The sequence below is a fragment of the Sus scrofa genome, chromosome 9, assembly GCF_054392235.1.
Source record: "Sus scrofa isolate SSC_HxYL_T2T_F1_AM1 chromosome 9, Sscrofa_HxYL_maternal_Yorkshire_Landrace_v2.0, whole genome shotgun sequence".
Classification (NCBI taxonomy): domain Eukaryota; kingdom Metazoa; phylum Chordata; class Mammalia; order Artiodactyla; family Suidae; genus Sus; species Sus scrofa.
Genome location: NC_139391.1, coordinates 121,861,720 through 121,879,494, shown reverse-complemented (window position 1 = coordinate 121,879,494; position 17,775 = coordinate 121,861,720). Strand labels below are relative to the sequence as shown.

At 39.4% G+C, this 17,775-nt stretch overlaps 1 protein-coding gene across 5 annotated transcripts; it reads right to left on the bottom strand.

The window, feature by feature from the left end:
• Nucleotides 1-916: 916 nt before the first annotated feature.
• On the bottom strand, nt 917-14,660 carry CACYBP (calcyclin binding protein). Of its 5 annotated transcripts, none has more exons than XM_084977736.1 (7): nt 13,651-14,171; nt 13,464-13,541; nt 9,426-9,645; nt 6,812-6,908; nt 6,479-6,578; nt 4,840-4,937; nt 917-1,481 (listed from the first exon to the last, which is right to left on the bottom strand). In XM_084977736.1, exons 3-7 carry the CDS (start codon nt 9,529-9,531, stop codon nt 1,325-1,327), a joined length of 558 nt encoding a protein of 185 aa, XP_084833862.1. In that variant the 5' UTR covers nt 9,532-9,645; nt 13,464-13,541; nt 13,651-14,171; the 3' UTR covers nt 917-1,324. The 5 variants fall into 5 exon arrangements, 4 of the variants coding, with proteins under 4 accessions (XP_084833862.1, XP_013845073.1, XP_013845074.1 ...); XM_013989619.3 differs by having other exon boundaries at nt 13,943-14,171; XR_014816279.1 differs by lacking the exon at nt 13,464-13,541 and having other exon boundaries at nt 917-2,478; nt 3,602-4,937; nt 13,943-14,171.
• Between the last annotated feature and the right edge of the window lie 3,115 nt (nt 14,661-17,775).

Below are 17,775 nucleotides of genomic sequence, written 5' to 3'. Positions count from 1 at the left end.
TTCCATTGATCTGCTTATTCATGTGCCGACATAGCTTTAATTTTAGTTTTATAATGTGTTCAATATTTAGTAATAGCTATCCTATATAACAACTGTTTGTTAATTATTTTAGGCTTTCTAGGGCCACACCCAGGGCACATGGAGGTTCCCAGGGTAGGGGTCTAATTGGAGCTACAGCTGCCAGCCTATGCCACAGCTCACGGCAACGCCAGATCCTTAACCCACTGAGCAAGGCCAGAGATGGAACCCGCAACCTCATAGTTCCTAGTCAGATTGGTTTCCACTGTGCCACGACAGGAACCCATATGTTAATTTTAAACCCCACCACATTTTACACTACTACTTTTACCAAACCTTGATTATTAATTTTTGTAGTTTTAGATTTTTCTTTTATGCGTTTTAATTTGCTTTCTCCTATCGAACTGCACTGGCAGATGCTTGCAATATAACATAGTTATGAAGATCATTGGCATCTTGTTCTTACTTCTGATTTTAGGGGGACTATACCCTCCAAAATAAGTAATTTCCCCCAAAACCTGACTTTTCTGACATACTCCTGAACAGACAGTAAAGCTACTCCACAGAATAAAAACCTGACTTTCACTGAACATAGGAAGAGATATGATTTTCACATTTATTTTTGCTTTATAGTTACTGTTTTCAAGCTATCTGATTGAGAGCAAAACTTAACTGGTACCATACAAAAAACTGGTACTACAGAAAAAACAAATGTATTTTGGGAGTATCCATGAAGATGCAGGTTTGACCCCTGGCCTCGCTCAGTGGATTGGGGATCTGGTATTGCCATGAGCTGTGTGCAGGTGTGGCCCTAAAAAGCAAAAAAAAACAAAAAAACCCAAATACATCATACATCAACCTTTCTATAACAGTGTTCAAACACAGGTCCAAACTTGAATTTTATGCAAAAAATTCACGTTTTATTTTTATTTATTCTTACATTGGTGGTAGCTGACGTCAGGAGCTGAGTCAGGAACTGAAAGGCAAGCAATGACTTATTTTCTACCTCTTAGCTGAACAGAAATACACACAATATGGCATTTTCATTAGGCAACGCTTGCTTTTTTACATTTCACACTGGACTGCAACATTACCCTTTCTTGAAGGAAATGACCCACTTACTAAGGAAAACCATCTTTGGAGGAAGTGTTTAATAAGTGTTATTTTAAAATAAATTTTCCAATAGGAAATGGAGAATTCTTTGCTGTGTAAATACTTATCTGTCAAGTTTATCTGTGCAGCTCACCAACTTTTCCTTACTGGAAACAATGTTTCCACATCACAGTTCCCCAAAGGCTTTGAAGTCTCAGAATTCTGTATCTCCTTTGGCTTGCTTCTCTCTTGATTCCACCCAGGCTTTATTAATGGTTCGCTTCATATCATCATCTCCATCTTCATAAATTTTCTTTAGAACATTCATTAATCCCTCACTAGGATCTGTTTCAGTGTCATAGGAAGGCTTTCTGTTAAAAAGAAAACACAATCAACGATGGAGATATATATATTTATATAAAGTAGAGAAATATATATAGTATATCATGATATATATGAAAACAGATAAATCAGGCTGTAGGAAGTCTAGGAATGGAGATGGGGGGGAAAGAGTACCAATTGATAACATGCACAAAATTTTTTTTTTGGCCACACCCACAGCATACAGGAGTTCTTGTCAGAGATCAAACATATGCCAGAGCAGACACCCACCCAGAGCCACAGCAGTGACAATGCCAGATTCTTCACCTGCTATGCCATGAGGGAACTCCTGTGCAAATTCATCTTAATGAAAACTATATACCCACATTTAATGCATCAAAGAGTGGTCAACTAAAACAGTAAGCGATTATACATGGGACTGGGGTTTTAGTTGATTTTTAGCAATTAAATAAGCATTTACTTTTCTAATTGTTTTTATTCTTTCAAAGCATGTTTCCTCATATGATGTGGAAAATAATTTCATTGAGGGAAAACATAATTATGTATGGAAACATACTGAAGCTCATGTTAGAAAAGCTCTCCTTGGCATAACTCTCCCAGACCTCAGACAATACTACAAAGATACAGTACTCAAATCAGCATGGTAATGGCACAAAAACAGACATATAGGTCAATGGAACAGAATAGAGAGCCCAGCAATAAAACCACACACCTATGGCCAATACAATCTTCCACAAAGGAGGCAAGACTATATATATAATAGAAAATAATCTCAAGTAGTATTGGGAAAGCTGGACAGCAGCATGTAAATCAAAAAAGTTAGAACAGGAGTTCCCGTCGTGGCGCAGTGGTTAACGAACCCGACTAGGAACCATGAGGTTGCGGGTTCGATCCCTGCCCTTGCTCAGTGGGTTAACGATCCGGCGTTGCCGTGAGCTGTGGTGTAGGTTGCAGACGCGGCTCAGATCCCGCGTTGCTGTGGCTCTGGCGTAGGCCGGTGGTTACAGCTCTGATTCAACCCCTAGCCTGGGAACCTCCATATGCCGCGGGAGCGGCCCAAGAAATAGCAACAATAACAACAACAACAACAACAAAAGACAAAAGACAAAAAAAAAAAAAAAAAAAAGTTAGAACACACCTTCATGCCACACACAAAAACTTGAGATGGCTCAAAGACTTAAAATATGACACCATAAAACTAGAAAAAACATAGGCAAAACATTCTCTGACATAAATTGTGGGTTGGTTTTTAGGTCAGTCTCCAAAGGCAAGAGAAATAAAAGCAAAAACAAACAAATGGACCTAACAAGCTTGCTTTTTGTATAGCGAAGAAAACCATAAACCAAAAGACAACCTGCAGAATGGAATAAAATATTTGCTAACGATGCTACAAGGGTTTAATTTCCAAAATACACACTCATTTCATACAACTCAATAACGACCAACCCAATTAAAAAATGACCAAAAGACCTAAGTAAACATTTTTGCAAAGGTGATACAGATGGCACATGAAAAGATGCTCAACACTGGTAATTATTAGAAAAATGAAAATCAAAACTACAATGAGGTTTACCACCCACACCAAGAAATCCATAAATATTAAATGCTGGAGAGGTTATGTGGTAAGAAGGAAACTGCCTACACTGTTGGTGGGAATGTAAATTGGTACAGCCACTACAGGAAGCAAAAAACTAAATATAAAACTACCATATGATCACAAAAACCCACTCCTGTGCATCTATCTCGACAAAACTACAATTCAAAAAGGTACACACACACCCTATTATAAAAAGTGGGAACTCCATCACCACTTTTTATAATATCCAAGACATGGAAGCAACCTAAGGGTCCAGTGACAGATGACTGGCTAAAGATGATGGGGTGTGTGTATATACACATACACAATGGAATACTACTCAGACATAAAAAAAAAAAAAAAAAAAAAAATGCGGAGTTCCCGTCGTGGTGTAGTGGTTAACGACTCCGACTAGGAACCATGAGGTTGCGGGTTCGGTCCCTGCCCTTGCTCAGTGGGTTAATGATCCGGCGTTGCCGTGAGCTGTGGTGTAGGTTGCAGACGCGGCTTGGATCCCGCGTTGCTGTGGCTCTGGCGTAGGCCGGTGGCTACAGCTCCGATTAGACCCCTAGCCTGGGAACCTCCATATGCCGTAGGAGCGGCCCAAGAAATAGCAACAACAACAACAACAACAAAAGACAAAAAAAAAAAAAAAAAAAAAAAAATGCTATCTATAGCAACATGGATGGACCTAAAATAAAGATCATACTAAGACAAATACCATCTATCCATTTACATGTGGAATCTACACTATGACACAAATGAATTTATTTACAAAACAGAAGAGACTTGTGGTTGCTGGTGGTAGGGGAGTTGGGGGAGGTATGAATTGGGAGTTTGGGATTAGTAGATGGGAACTATTGTATATAGGATGGATAAACAAGATCCTATTGCACAGCACAGAGAATTATTCAATATCCTGAGATAAACCATAACAGGAAAGGGTATGAAAAAGATTGTTTATGTATGTATAAATGAATCACTGTGCTGTACAAGAGAAATTAATACAACATTGTAAACCAACTATATGTCAATAAATACAGGTCATCCTTTTAATGAGACGCATGAGTCTTGGGCCTAGTGGTATAAAGGCACATTCCTCAATGTAGTCAGCACCTCTAGTTCAATCAATGTGCAAAAGGGGCCCATTAACTCTATACTTAATTTTTCATTCACCTTTTTAAGTGCCAAATTCTGTACTAGACACTGGTGATACAGTAAGATTCCTATACTTGGGTGATTCATTCTAGATTTAAAATCAATCCCACAGACAATGCCTAACCTTTACCAACTATATCCCAAATGCAATGTGGATGGCTGACTGACTAAAAGCAGTACATTACCACTGCAGGAGAACATTTAGCGCAGAGGAATTTTTGACCTAGAATGGAAGTATCTCTACTAAACATTTTTTGGAATAGCCATTACTAAGTAGGATTAAAATACTCTTATCATTTCCACTCTATACCAGTGACAATGAAGTTCTAACTTCACGTCAGAAACTTTTACAAATTCAAAAACCTTTTATGGGTATCTTAGCCTCTCTGGAACTACTGAAATGGAATCTCTTGGAATGGTGAGCACCACCAGCACAAAAGAATCAGCAAGTACAAAGACCTCCTTAAAAGGCAACTTGCTAGACACAAGCTCCCTTCAGGTGCCCTCTGACAGGTGAAAGCAGACATAATTGGATTAGTCAGTGGACATTAAGAGGTAAAGGGTCAAACTACAGACTTTATAATTCTATTACCTTTGAAAATCTATAATCTTAGCAAAGAATACAATTCTTAAACAAATGAAAGTCGACTCACTCTTTCTCTTTGCATTCTTTTTCAACCTGAGTCAGGTAGTCCCACCGTGTGTTTTCTGCTTTCTTCCTACATAAGATAAGAACTGTATCTGTCTTGACCTGGAAGAAAAGTGGATAACAGCCATTTCTTAGAACACACAGAGATAAAGATGAATATTTAGAAAATTATTTACTCAATTACTTGAGTTACTATTATGTGTAGGACTGTTTTAGGTGCTAGTAATACTTTTATGAATAAGCCAGAGGCTGAAGTCTCATGGAGAAAGTTCATAATAAGCAAAACTGGAAAACCTTCAAATACTAGGTACTACCAAGTTAAAGAGGGTGTTAATGGGGATTGAGGAAGGAACTTGACTAGAAAGGCCTTTCTGAGATGAAATCTAAGGTATGGGTCAAGATCCAGGAAACAGGGCCTTCTAGACAGTTGACATATGAAGGAGAAAGGCTCCAAGGGAAGACTCTCAAAAAAGAGGAATGGCTGACTTTTAAGACTTAAGGCGAGAGTAACATAAAGGGGTCAGAGATGGGCAGAAAATCATAAGGGAGCACTGGTTAAGGAGTTTGTAAGGTGAGTAAACAGCAAGAACATAAAACTCTTTCAACAATGATCCACATAACTCTAGGAGTGTTCTGAATATTACTTCAACTATGGGATTAGCAGACGAAGAAGGGAGCAGGGAGTCACAAGCTAATCATTAAATTATATCCTAATTGCCTTTAAGCTGCTACATAACTGTAAAAACAAAAAGAATGGCACATCTTTATACCAGATGCATTAAATTTCATTTATTTAAATTAGGAAAGAGGGATTATTTCAATTAGTTTAAGTTATGAATAATATTTTTTCAAAGACAGTTTTATAGTTTCTACTAATCCAACTAGGCTAGTGCTTGATTCCTTTTATGTAGCAAAAACACATTAATACTTATAGTTACTACCATTAACTGAAGCACTTTTTATATATATCATTTTAGTGTATCATTTCAATTTCATAAAACAAATGAGAAAACCAGGGTAGACAGTGATTAACTGAGCTCCCAAAGGTCACAACTAGTAAGTGATAAAACTGGGAGTTCCCATCATGGCTCAGCAGTAACAAACCTGACTAGTATCCATGAGGACGTGGGTTTGATCCCTGGCCTCGCTCAGTGAGTTAAGGATCCAGCATTGCCGTGAGCTGTGGCGTAGTTCGAAGATGCGGCTCAGATCTGGCATGGCTGTAGCTGTGGCTCTAATTAGACCCCTACCCTGGAAACCTCCATATGCCACAGGTGTGGCCCTAAAAAGCAAAAAAAACAACCAACCAACCCCAAACCCTCAAGTTTCATTCTTAATCATTTTCATTTTATTCAATGCCCTCCTGATTTTAATGCAATATTCTTACTATAATCTATTATTCTAGATCAGGAGCTGGCAAACTTTTTCTGTAAAGGTAGATAATTAATATTTTAGGCTCTGTGGGCCACATCATCTGTTGGTAGCACAAAAGCAGCCACAGATAACATATGAATGTATGTTCATATAAAAATTTACAAAACAGGCAACAGGATAGATAAATCAGTTCTAGTTCATCTAATTATAAATTGGCCAGGTAAATGCATAAGGTTTCACAATGTTATGACAAAAAAAAGTAAACGTACTTTTTTTGAACTGCCCTCCACGGAGATGGGTTTCAAGAGATTGTTCACAATCATGGAGTAATTCTTCCCATTTAGATTCTTTACCAAAAGATCAAATGACCTACGACACAATAGTGAACACATTATCTTTCTGGTTCTCAGGAAAGGTGCTCTTCAGTTCTTGTGGGGAAAAAAGGCACAGTCTTAGGATATGCATTTGGCCATCCCAGATGATAAGACTCAACCTTTAAATCAAGTGTAAAGGATAATTAATTCTAAATTTAAGCAGAATTTTAGACACCGAGAAGAACAGAATCCATAATAAGACACTGTCTTTCCTATATGAGAACTCACCTCTCTGTGAAATGCACCTGCACATTCTCAGTGGGGACTTGATGAACTCCAGTTAAGGTAATGTAGATTTTCACAAACTTATCTGACTGATCCCATCCTGGTAACAACAAAAAGAAAAAATATGAGTAAAGTCTGATACAATCTCTGGAATGGCAAATGCTTATAGTTCATTAAAAAAAAAAAAAAAACTAAGATAAAAATCTAGGAACAGACACATGAAAAAAATATACAAGAAATTTTTTTAGATGAGGAAATTGAGCGTCAGAGCAGTTAAGTAATCTATTCAAAGTTAGGCATCTAGCTAGTGCTAGAAGTTGGATTCAGATCCAGGTTTACTGAACACAAAGCCCATGTTCTTTCTTTTTATTCCTTAGAATGAGGAATATGATTGTTAAATATATTCCTTAAGAATAGCTCATTTCCCCTTTTTATGGAAATAATTTTGTCCTATTCCCAGATATTATTAATTCTCCACAAGCTGACTGGCTAAATATCAATACTGTCTAATTCCATAAGCATTTTTACTTCTCTAAGCAAATCAAAAAAATGCAATCCTAGCTTCCTCAATTCCTTTCCCTGACAAAGTAGAATGAATATAAATTTTTAGAGTCCAGGGGAAGTTCCCCTTGTGGCTCAGTGGTTAGCGAGTCTGACTAGCATCCATGAGGACGCAGGTTCAATCCCTGGCCTCACTCAATGGGTTATGGATCCAGTGTTACCGTGAGCTGTGGTGTAGATCGCAGATGCGGCTCGGATCCTGCATTACTATGGCCATGGTGTAGGTTGGCAGCTACAGCTCTGATTGGACACCTAGCCTGGGAACCTCCATATGCTGTGGTGCCGCCCTAAAAAGAAAGGGGGAAGAAAAAAAGGAGTCCAATTCATCCAAGTCTGCCAATTTGACTAACCTACACATATCCAGAAAAGGCTATTTCAGTATATATTATCAAATTATTCAGTCTCCAACCTAGATGAATTCTTTCAAAGAAAACATGCAAACATCACACAAGAAGCAAATGATAAAAATATACATGTATTTACTGTGTACTATATGACTTTTCCTCACCTAATTCTATAGAACAAAAATTCAGTGTTAATGAAAAAAGATCTCCTAAATGGTTCTATAGAACTTCATTTTGTTTCTCCCCATTCATTCAATCCATCCTCCACATTGCCAAATTTCTCCCTAAACACAAATCTAGGTTCCTAGTTAATACTCCATAATCCTACCACCTTAGTTTCCTACAGTTAACGACATGCACAGCATATCTCCTACAGTACTGCAGTGCATCACTGAAACATGAAACACACATTGCTTTTTGCTATGACGATACTCAAAACACATGATGCCTTTCATGTCCTTTGCCTTCCTTTTTTACATTTGCTGAACTCATTTTTTTTTTTTTCCTATTTTTTGCTTTTTTTGGGCCACATCTGCAGCATATGGAAGTTCCTGGGCTAGGAGTCGAATCAGAGCTGCAGCTAACCCACCAAGAGACGCCAGGGACTGAACCCGCATCTTCACGGATATTAGGTTTGTAACCCACTGAGCCACAATGGAACCTCCAGAACTCACTCTTTAAACTCAAATGTTTCTTCCAATTCTTCCTGACTTTTCCTCCCCCCCAGGGGAATTATTTTAACAGCTATATTCCCATAGTACTTTATAAATCTATTCAGTTAAGCAAATATTAAGTACTTACTATGTGCTACATACTGTGAGCATAAAGACTGTCCCTCTCCTTATGAGAGCCCATTACTCAGATTCCAAGTTACACTATTTCCAAAATAAAATGTCTATAATCAGTTGAGGGAAAATGGTATTATGACATTGTTATGGTATTAGCTGTATGTGTTCCAACCACACCATGAGCAGGATTGGGTCTTGGTCACTGCTGTGTACTCACAAGTCCAAGTACAATAAAGGCCCATATTAGATGCTCAAAAATGTTTCTTGAATTTAACTGGTTTCCCTTCTTCAGTTAATATGGGTGGATAGTTGGCCAAGTGAAAACCAAAAAAGGAAGAAAACCAAAACAAAAGCTGTGTTCCATGTATAATTAATGTATTTCAGAATAGGTTCCTTCTGTTGCTACTCATCACTGTACTAATCATCTTGCCCTCTTGTTAATTAGCTTCCAGAAATTCATCCCTTCTTCTAATCTCTTAAAAAGCATCTATTAAGTAAGAATTGACAGGTGTTCTCTTATAAATCACCAAAACCAAATACTTTATACACTGTTTTAAAAATTGATTTGGGGAGTTCCCGTGGTGGCTCAGTGGAAAACAAATCTGACTATCGTCCATGAGGACGCAGGTTTGATCCCTGGCCTTAGTCAGTGGGTTAAGAATCTGGCATTGCTGTGAGCTGTGGTGTAGCTTGGATCTGGAGTTGCTGTGGCATAGGCCAGTGGCTATAGCTCTGATCTGACCCCTAGCCTAGGAACCTCCATATGTGCATGTGCAGCCCTTAAAAAAAGAAAAAAAAAAAAAAAAAGAAAAGAAAAAAGAAAGACAAAGATAATAAAAAATCTGATTTTGTTAGTGGGTCACTACTGAGGAACAGGCTGCTCAGAGGCAGAAAGAACTAGATGGGGGGGGGCGCAAGTCATACCATAATTACTGATTTTTACTGTATATCCTGTTGTAATAGGAGCAACCACAGCCGCCGGCTTTTCATTTTCCAGAAGTTCTGCTTTCCTCTGTGATTTCTGCTGCATCTTGTTCTTGATTTCTGTCTCAATCTTGGACTTTTCAGTGGTCAGGGTATCACGTACTCTTTTTCTAGTAGCCTTTTCCAGAAGCACCTTCACCTCTTCTAGATCTTTCTGTAGCTGTGTTAAAAAAACACATTAGCTATGATAAATAACAACATGATGTTGTGCACATTGGTCATTTCAATTTACTGAAATAGGAGCTAATAATAAGAGGTTCATTTAAATTTTCTAGGGTTGAGTAGCAACAAGGATTTTTTCGTTCAGCCTATTGAATTGTAAATAACTCAAGCTCCCTTTTTTTAAAATAGGAAAACCTAATCTTCAAGTAACAATAGGTAATCGAGCCAAAACTTTCTAGTTTGGTAGACTGTTAACTCTTTTTTTTACTTTTGTGATTTATAAACATTTTCTGATTTGTTAAGATGAAATTCAACAAAAAGGAATTCTTGCATTTCCTTGTAACTTCCAGTCCGTCATCAGATATTAGGAATTTTCTAAATATTAAAAGATATAAGTGAATACATGATGAGTGTGGTGAAATGCTACAGCAACTCGACAGGTTATCCTCTACTTTCCATCACTAACTGGTCCTCACTGATCTTCCTATCCCAAATAATACATATAAAAAGTTTACATTTTTAAGGCAAAAGATAAAAAAAAGATATTTCTTCTAATAAGTTTGATTCTGAAGCTCCAGGTTTCTTTTACCATCAGAAGTCTGGGACCTGGTTTGGTTGCACAGTAAAGGGTAAAAACCTGGGCAAATAATCCAACATAAAACACAATCCTGGATCACTGGAAATGCCACCTGCTTCTTATTTGTTACACCAAGACATTGCCTATCCAAGGCTACTGCTATTTCTTTTCAGGGGCAGAGCCAAGATTTTGTGAGGTTAAGAGTCAAAGACACTGTTAGAAAATTAATGAGCTTAAAAACTTTTCCTCGGTTATCCTCTGACATAATGCAAATTTGTAAGATCTTTCTAAACAGGGGATTCATTTTTTCTTAAAATGACTTTACAATCTGTCTTGATACTAGCAATTTGAACAGAAGACTTTGATATTATAGCCTGAGATCATATAATGCTCAAAATAAAAATATTTAAATGCTTGATAACTCAGTATAATATGTGAAGTACAGTTTTAAAGTCTTTATGTTTCTTAATAGTATTAGAAAATGCAAAACAGGGGAGTTCCCCGTCATGGCGCAGCAGAAATGAATCCGACTAGGAACCATGAGGTTGTGGGTTCGATCTCTGCCTCGTTGAGTGGGTTAAGGATCTGGTGTTGTGGTGAGCTGAGGTGTAGGTTGCAGACACGGCTCAGCTCCGACGTTGCTGTGACTCAGGTGTAGGCAGGTGGCTACAGCTCCGATGGGACCCCTAGCCTGGGAACCTCCATATGCCACAGGTGTGGCCCTAAAAGGACAAAAGACAAAAAAAAAAAAAAAAAAGGAAAAAAGAAAAAATGCAAAAACAGAAAAATGAACTCTTTTATCACAAGTCTTTTTATCTCATTTAACTCCAATACTCTGTTTTGCCTGTATGTAACTGCTAAAAACATGGTTTAAAAAGTCTGTGTGCCCAGTCTCTGGTCCACATTCTATCTCCGGCTCTCAAAATTCATTTATTACTAAGGCAAAAAACTGCAACTCATCTTTCGAGCATACAACCATGATGCTGCTAGTTCAAAGCAATCTTTTTTTTTTTTGGCTTTTTAGGGCCACACCTGCAGCATATGGAAGTTCCCAAGCTCGGGGTCAAATTGGAGCTGCAGCTGCCGGCCACAGCCACAGCAACCCACGATCCGAGCCTCATCTGAGACGTAAACACAACTCATGGCAACATCAGATCCTTAACCCAGGGAGCAAACCCAGGGATCGAACCCGCATTTTCATGGATACTAGTCAGGTTCGTAGCACACTGAGCCACAAAAGGAACTCCCAAAGCAATCTTTTTGTTATAATTTCTTCAAAAAGTCACGCTGATTCTAATAATATGATTAAAACATTTAAAATGTAAAATGAGTATGTTTTGTTTCCAGAGTAGGGATTTAGGTTTTTTTTAAAAAAGAAAATGTATAAATTCTAAACAATATGGATCCTTTTTCTAGGAGACTCAGAACTCTGTGAATTTAGCAATGTATGCCCAGACCCTCTTTACAGCCAGTTTGGCTCTACAGCACCACAAAAATGAGATATCCACTGTTAAGTCTGAAGCAACTTACAGCAGGCCTGTTTAAGATAATTCCTTAGTTCTCTGTTATTTACAAATTTGAAATGAGTAATAATGATCCCTTTGGTGCTTTTCCTGTAAATATCTTTAAGATGCCTGAGATACAGCAGTTTGTCACCTAATTTCTCTAGGCATTCATTTATCTTCCTTATGCAAAATCACATCTCCTTTTTATTCCTATCATAAATATATTCAAGCTTTCTCTTCTAACTTATTTCCAAGTTCTTCACTAAGAAGCATTAAAACCAAAGTGGTTCAAAACAGGCAAAGGACTTGAGCAGACATTTCTCCAAAGATGTACAAATGACCACCAAGCACATGAAAAGATGCTCAACATCATTAGTCATTTAAGGAAATACACATCAAATTCATAATGACATACCACTTCACACCCACCAGGATGATTAACATCAACAAACAACAACAAACTCCAGCAAATAAGAGTTGCTGAGGATGAACTGAAATTGGAACCTTCATACACTGCTTGTGGGAATGAAAAATAGTGCACTTTGGAAAAGAACTTAGCAGTTTGTCGGTTAACCATATGACTCTGTAATTCCACTCCTCCATATATACCACAGATTTGAAAACCTATGCCCACATAAAAAGCTGTACACAAATATTCACATCAGCAGTGTTCATAATAATCAAAGTGAAAATCAACCAAATGTCCATCAATTTATGAATCAAAATGTGGTATATACATACAATGGAATATTATTCAGCCATAAAAGTATATGCTTCACCATGGATGAACTTGAAAACATAACGCTAAGAGGCCAAAAAAGTCATATGCTTTAAGATTACATTTAGATGAAATGCTCGGAATAGGCAAATCCACAGAGACAGAAAGCAGACTGGTGGCTGCTGGCAGAAGAGGAGTAATGGGAAGTGACCGCCTAATGGCCACTTAATAGGTTTCCTTTGGGGGTGATGAAAATGTTCTTGAATCATATACTGATGGTTGCACAACACTGTGAATATACTAAAAAAAGCACTGCATTATACACTTTAAGATGGTAAAAACAGCGAATTTTATATCAAACAAAAAAACCCCCCAAATGTCCCTAAACTTATACACTGCAATTAGAAAGCCTGTTACTTTGAAAGGGATAAATATTGAGCAACTCGTGTATGTACAGTCACTTCAGAGTCTTTCCTCAGGGCACGTGGTACCCAAAGACCTATCTTTAAAACACATAACAAACTTGTGGCACATTATCCACAATAATACTTAAAACACATACACACTTTTTCATTTAAAGCAAATTTTTCGACTTAAAAAGTCAAATGTGAGGATTTCCCAGTCTTGTTCATATTAAGCAGAAGATTCCCAGGGAGTAAATCTAGTTAGTGGAAACCCAACAATTAACTGTGATTAACAGTATTGTCATTGTACTTAAGCCAGAAAAAAGAGCAAAGCAAGTATTATTATTCCCATTTTGTAATTGCACAAACTAAATCTCCAAAAAGTTAAGCCACCTGTGTTGAGTTTATAGAGCTTTAAAAAAAAGTTACAACCAATTTCCCAATATAGTTATTTTTTAAAACGCACATAGCAAACAATTGTTTTGCCAAGCACTGTTTACAACCCTGTGAAATGGATACCACTGTGGCCCAGAGATGCACCATAACTTGCCCAAAGTATGTGTAGAGAAAACATGACAGAGAATTTAAGTGCTAGGACTGAGGACTTCTCACCTTCCAACTGCCCTCTCAGTGGAACGACTCTCAGTTTTTGCAATCGGCTTTAATTTAACGAAGCTTCACGTCCAAAGGCTGGTGTAAAAGGAGTGAAAAGAGCCTGAGGATAACGTGAAGGTGACCAGCTCTTGGGTCCACGGTTGGATCCACCTGCCGCCGAGAACCGCAACACACCTCCGCTCACCTACAGCGCCGACCGCCGGCCGGGGTTGTGGAAGGCATCCAACGGCAACTTTCCGGGGTAAGCGAAGCCCCGAAGGCCCGCAGTGGCCGGTCGGCACCGGGGCCGCCACAGCTGGGCGGGTGGGAGGCCGCGGGGAAGCGCGGGAACCCAAGGACGCAGGAAAGCTGCCAGACAGGCAGGTGTCGCCGGCAGCCGCAGCGCAGCTCGATAGGGGAAACAGGGCGGTGGGGCGAAGGACGCAGCGGGAAGCTTTAGTAAGGCCGAGGGAGGAAGATGAGGCCAGACCCCTTACCTCTTCCAAAGCTGAAGCCATGGTCGAGCTGCGTCAGGCAAGGCCCGAGCTCCACCGGCACAGGGCGAGAACAGGAACGCCGCAACGAGCGCGCTGATTCCAAGCGCAGATCGCACGGACACGAGTCGCAGTGGCCGTGGCCGCGGCCTGAGAACACGCCCGACTCTGAACGGGAGAGCAGCCGGCCTCCGGCACGCGGCGCCTCTGGAACCTTCGCGAGTCCGTCGCCGAAGGCCCACCCCGCTCCAGCACCGCCTATAGGGCTTGGCCCCGCCCTGCCTATCCTGGCCCCGCCCCGCCCACCTCGCCCCGTAGCAACGGCTCAACTCTCGCGATCAAACCGGCAGTTCGAGAAGAGTAACGCCTCTTCCTTCCCGCCTGGGCAACTGTACGTAATTTACTTTGACCCCCATCGCGCCGACTGCGCAGTCGCAGCTCGAAACCGCCGCTTCTGCTTACCTTAAACCACCCCGGAAATAACGCACCAATCTTCGGGGCCTAAACCGGAAGTTGACTAGGCAGTCGAGTGGTTCGGTGCGCTCTAGGACCCGGGGCCACTTCGTCGGCCATCTTGTCTAAGACTGTGAACGTATGCGAGTAAAGGACGAAAAAATGGATAAAGGCGAGCCTACGTGTGCTAAAACGGGAAAAAACGAGGACATTAAGTGCGCAGGATCCTGAGGGGAACGGTTGTGTTTTCACTGGGTTCTGGCGCTCTGGGGACGTCAGGATTCAGCGTATACGACGTGGTGGCGTCATCACCGGTCGCAGTAGGAGGTGGGGTTGCGTTGGCCGTGTGGCGGGACCCAGTGGCGGCTCCGAAGCGGAGTAAGCTTCCTAATATGCTGGGCGCCTCCCGGGGTGGCTGAGTTTGCTTCCTTCATCGACCAGTCACCAGATTTGGATTCGATTTCAGTGAGCCTATTAATGTCAAAGAAAATGTGAGCTAAGATTTCCTGAGGCTGCATTCTGCTCCGGTTCTGACTCCTGCAGCCCGGCTTAGTAAGGCCCTTGAAAAACTCACTTTTCAGATAGATTATTTTAGCCTTTGGGGACCTCAAAACGTCTGAAACACGGTTGAGAATGTAGACGGTTACCCCTGAGATGTCAAATAACCCACACTCGGCTTTATCAACCCCAAGGTAAAGATGATCCGCAAGTCACAGAAGGAAAAAAGTACAGAAAAATGCAGGGCCATTATCTCAATAAAGAATCAGAAGTACAATACAAAAACAAATTACTTTTGCACACAACTTATGGACGTTAAGGAAAAGATGCTAGAACTAGAGAAGTTCATATCGTTTGATTCCATTTAAACAAAATCTAAAGCTGTGAGACTGAAAATCAGGTTGTGTTTGGGAAGACAGTGACAGAAAGAAGCCACGAGGGGGCTTTTGAGATTCGGCTAATTTTTTTTTCTTGATTTGAGCCCTGGTTACAGATGTGTTCACTGTGTAGAAATTTCATTGAGCGTCCTTCTGTGCAGTTTCTTGTGTATGTTATTTTTAACTAAAAGTTATATTTAAGTAGGCCCAAGAGGTAATTTTCCTGGTAGAAATGTAATACCGATAACAATCGTCAAGATTCGTAGGACTGAACTCCAAAGATCTGTGCATTTTATTTATACTTCAGGTTTTTTTTAAAAAGTGTCTAACTGGAAGCTTGGAATTATTTAGGCACTTAAATAGGAACAGATATCCCATTGCACTATGTGAAAATTTGACCTAATGCAGTGGTAAAAATTTGCTTGATTATGCACCTGGAGCAACTCCACCCCTCAGATATCCTAAAGTCACAAGTTTTAAACACCACCTATATGTTCATTCCCACCACTCTTCGGAAATCCAGACGGTCTCTGCGTGGATGTCTCATAAGCAGGTCCAACTCAGCTTGTGTAAAAAAACGCCTCTCAATTTCTCGTCCTCACACCTCATTGCAATTCTTACAATGATTTGCTAGCTCTGTGAATGGCCACCTCATTCTCTTAATTGCTCAGGCCAAGAAGTCATACTTGAGTCTTCAGTTTCAGGTCCTACATCCCATCTTCTGGCAAGTCTTGGTTTTATCTTCAAAGTATGTTGGTAATAAAACTACTTCTCATAATCTCCACTGCTACCAACTGAGACTAAGGTGTCATTATTTTGTCTGGATTTTTATCCTCTTAACTGGTTTCTCTCCTTCTCCACAGTTTTCCACAGGGCAGCCAGAATAACCTTCACAATTGTATAGAATAAAGTCCAGACTCCTCACTATAACCCAGGATGTTCTACATGATTTTATATCTCACCTTTTATAAATTTCCCATCTCATGGAATTCATCTCTCACCACTCTCCCCTCTCCCTGGTTTAAACACTGGTATTTTTGTCATTCCTTGAATCCACTGAGTTTCTTCTTACCTCTGGTTCTGCATGTAAACTTTGCTTTCTCTCTGGAATGGTTTCCCACCAGATCGTCACTTGGCTTTGTCTGTCTTCCCTTTCTGCCCGCATTTAAAACACCTCAGAATTCCCATTCTTAGGAGTCAACAAAACAAAATTCTGCTTCTCTCCAGATGTATACTATAATTGTCCATACATCTATCATGTAGAAGCAAAACTGACTCCTTGCTCTGCTGCCATTACGAGTAATTGGGTACATGGGATCTCAAAGCAAAAACAAAAACTTTGTATCCTGAGATAGATAAAAAAACAACAAAAACAAACAAAAACCAACATCATCAACATACACATCAGTTCATTGTGTCTAGTTCTAGTTCCCCAATGAAACTCTGAACCTGAGCTTTTCCTATAAAATTAGACTCCTTAAAAATCAAACACACTTTATCTCTGACTTTTGCAATGCTAATGTCTAATAAAAGTATGGATAATAGTGAGAATTACTGTTTCTCAGCAGGAACAAACTACTTACAGAGTCTATACTTGGAAATTGTATAGTTTTTTCCTATAAATATTGTAATTTCTGTTTGGTGAGTTCATCTTTCTGCAGCCTGAACTTCCTTGTAAGTGAATTATTAAAAGATTGTGCTTTGAGTGCCCTTTTGACAGTAATCAAAAGTTTTGTTAAAGTGTAATTTCAAAAAGGTGAAATCAAGATTCTCAGGCAAATATAAAATGAGCTTTGCTATTTCATACAACTCATTGGTTAATGATAGAATCAATAAGTTGTTAAAACTATCAAAAAGTGCATTTGCATAGCTGAGTACTTATGGGCAATTTAACAATGGAATGTTAGTGTACATTTTCAAAGTTAGACATAAGCTGGTTAATGTCCTATGGTGTAGTAAACTACATATGGCCTTTGGAGTTATGTGTTCCTCTGGAAGGAAAATAGGGATTTGCACACTACTGAACAAAAATCTACAAGTTAACAAGTAACTTCACTAAGTGTAGGACCTTTAATCAGTAGTGAACAGTGAGTTCCACTTACTATTATGTCAAGACTACTCATGACCTCCTGTCAAATTCAGTAGATATTTTCTGAATAATTTACTTTTGATGTAAAATTTCTCATTGTTTTAACTACAACATGGACCAAACAAAAGATGTCTGTAGTCTGGGTTTGGGCCACAAACTAATTTTACAATCTCTGATTAGTATTTTTTTTAAAATACTGAATTGTAAGAGGAGATCTGCAATCTGACTTTCATTCAGTTCCATGTACACCCTGAATGAAAAGCAAGTTAGAAAAAAACACAAATCAGGATTCTAGGCACCCTGCCTTCACTCCAGGAGAGCCTCTGGAGCACTGTTGGATTATATAATGACACCCACTGTGACTCTCAAAGGCTAGCAGTAGCCACCCAATCCAGGACTAGCCAAGCATATTTTTGCAA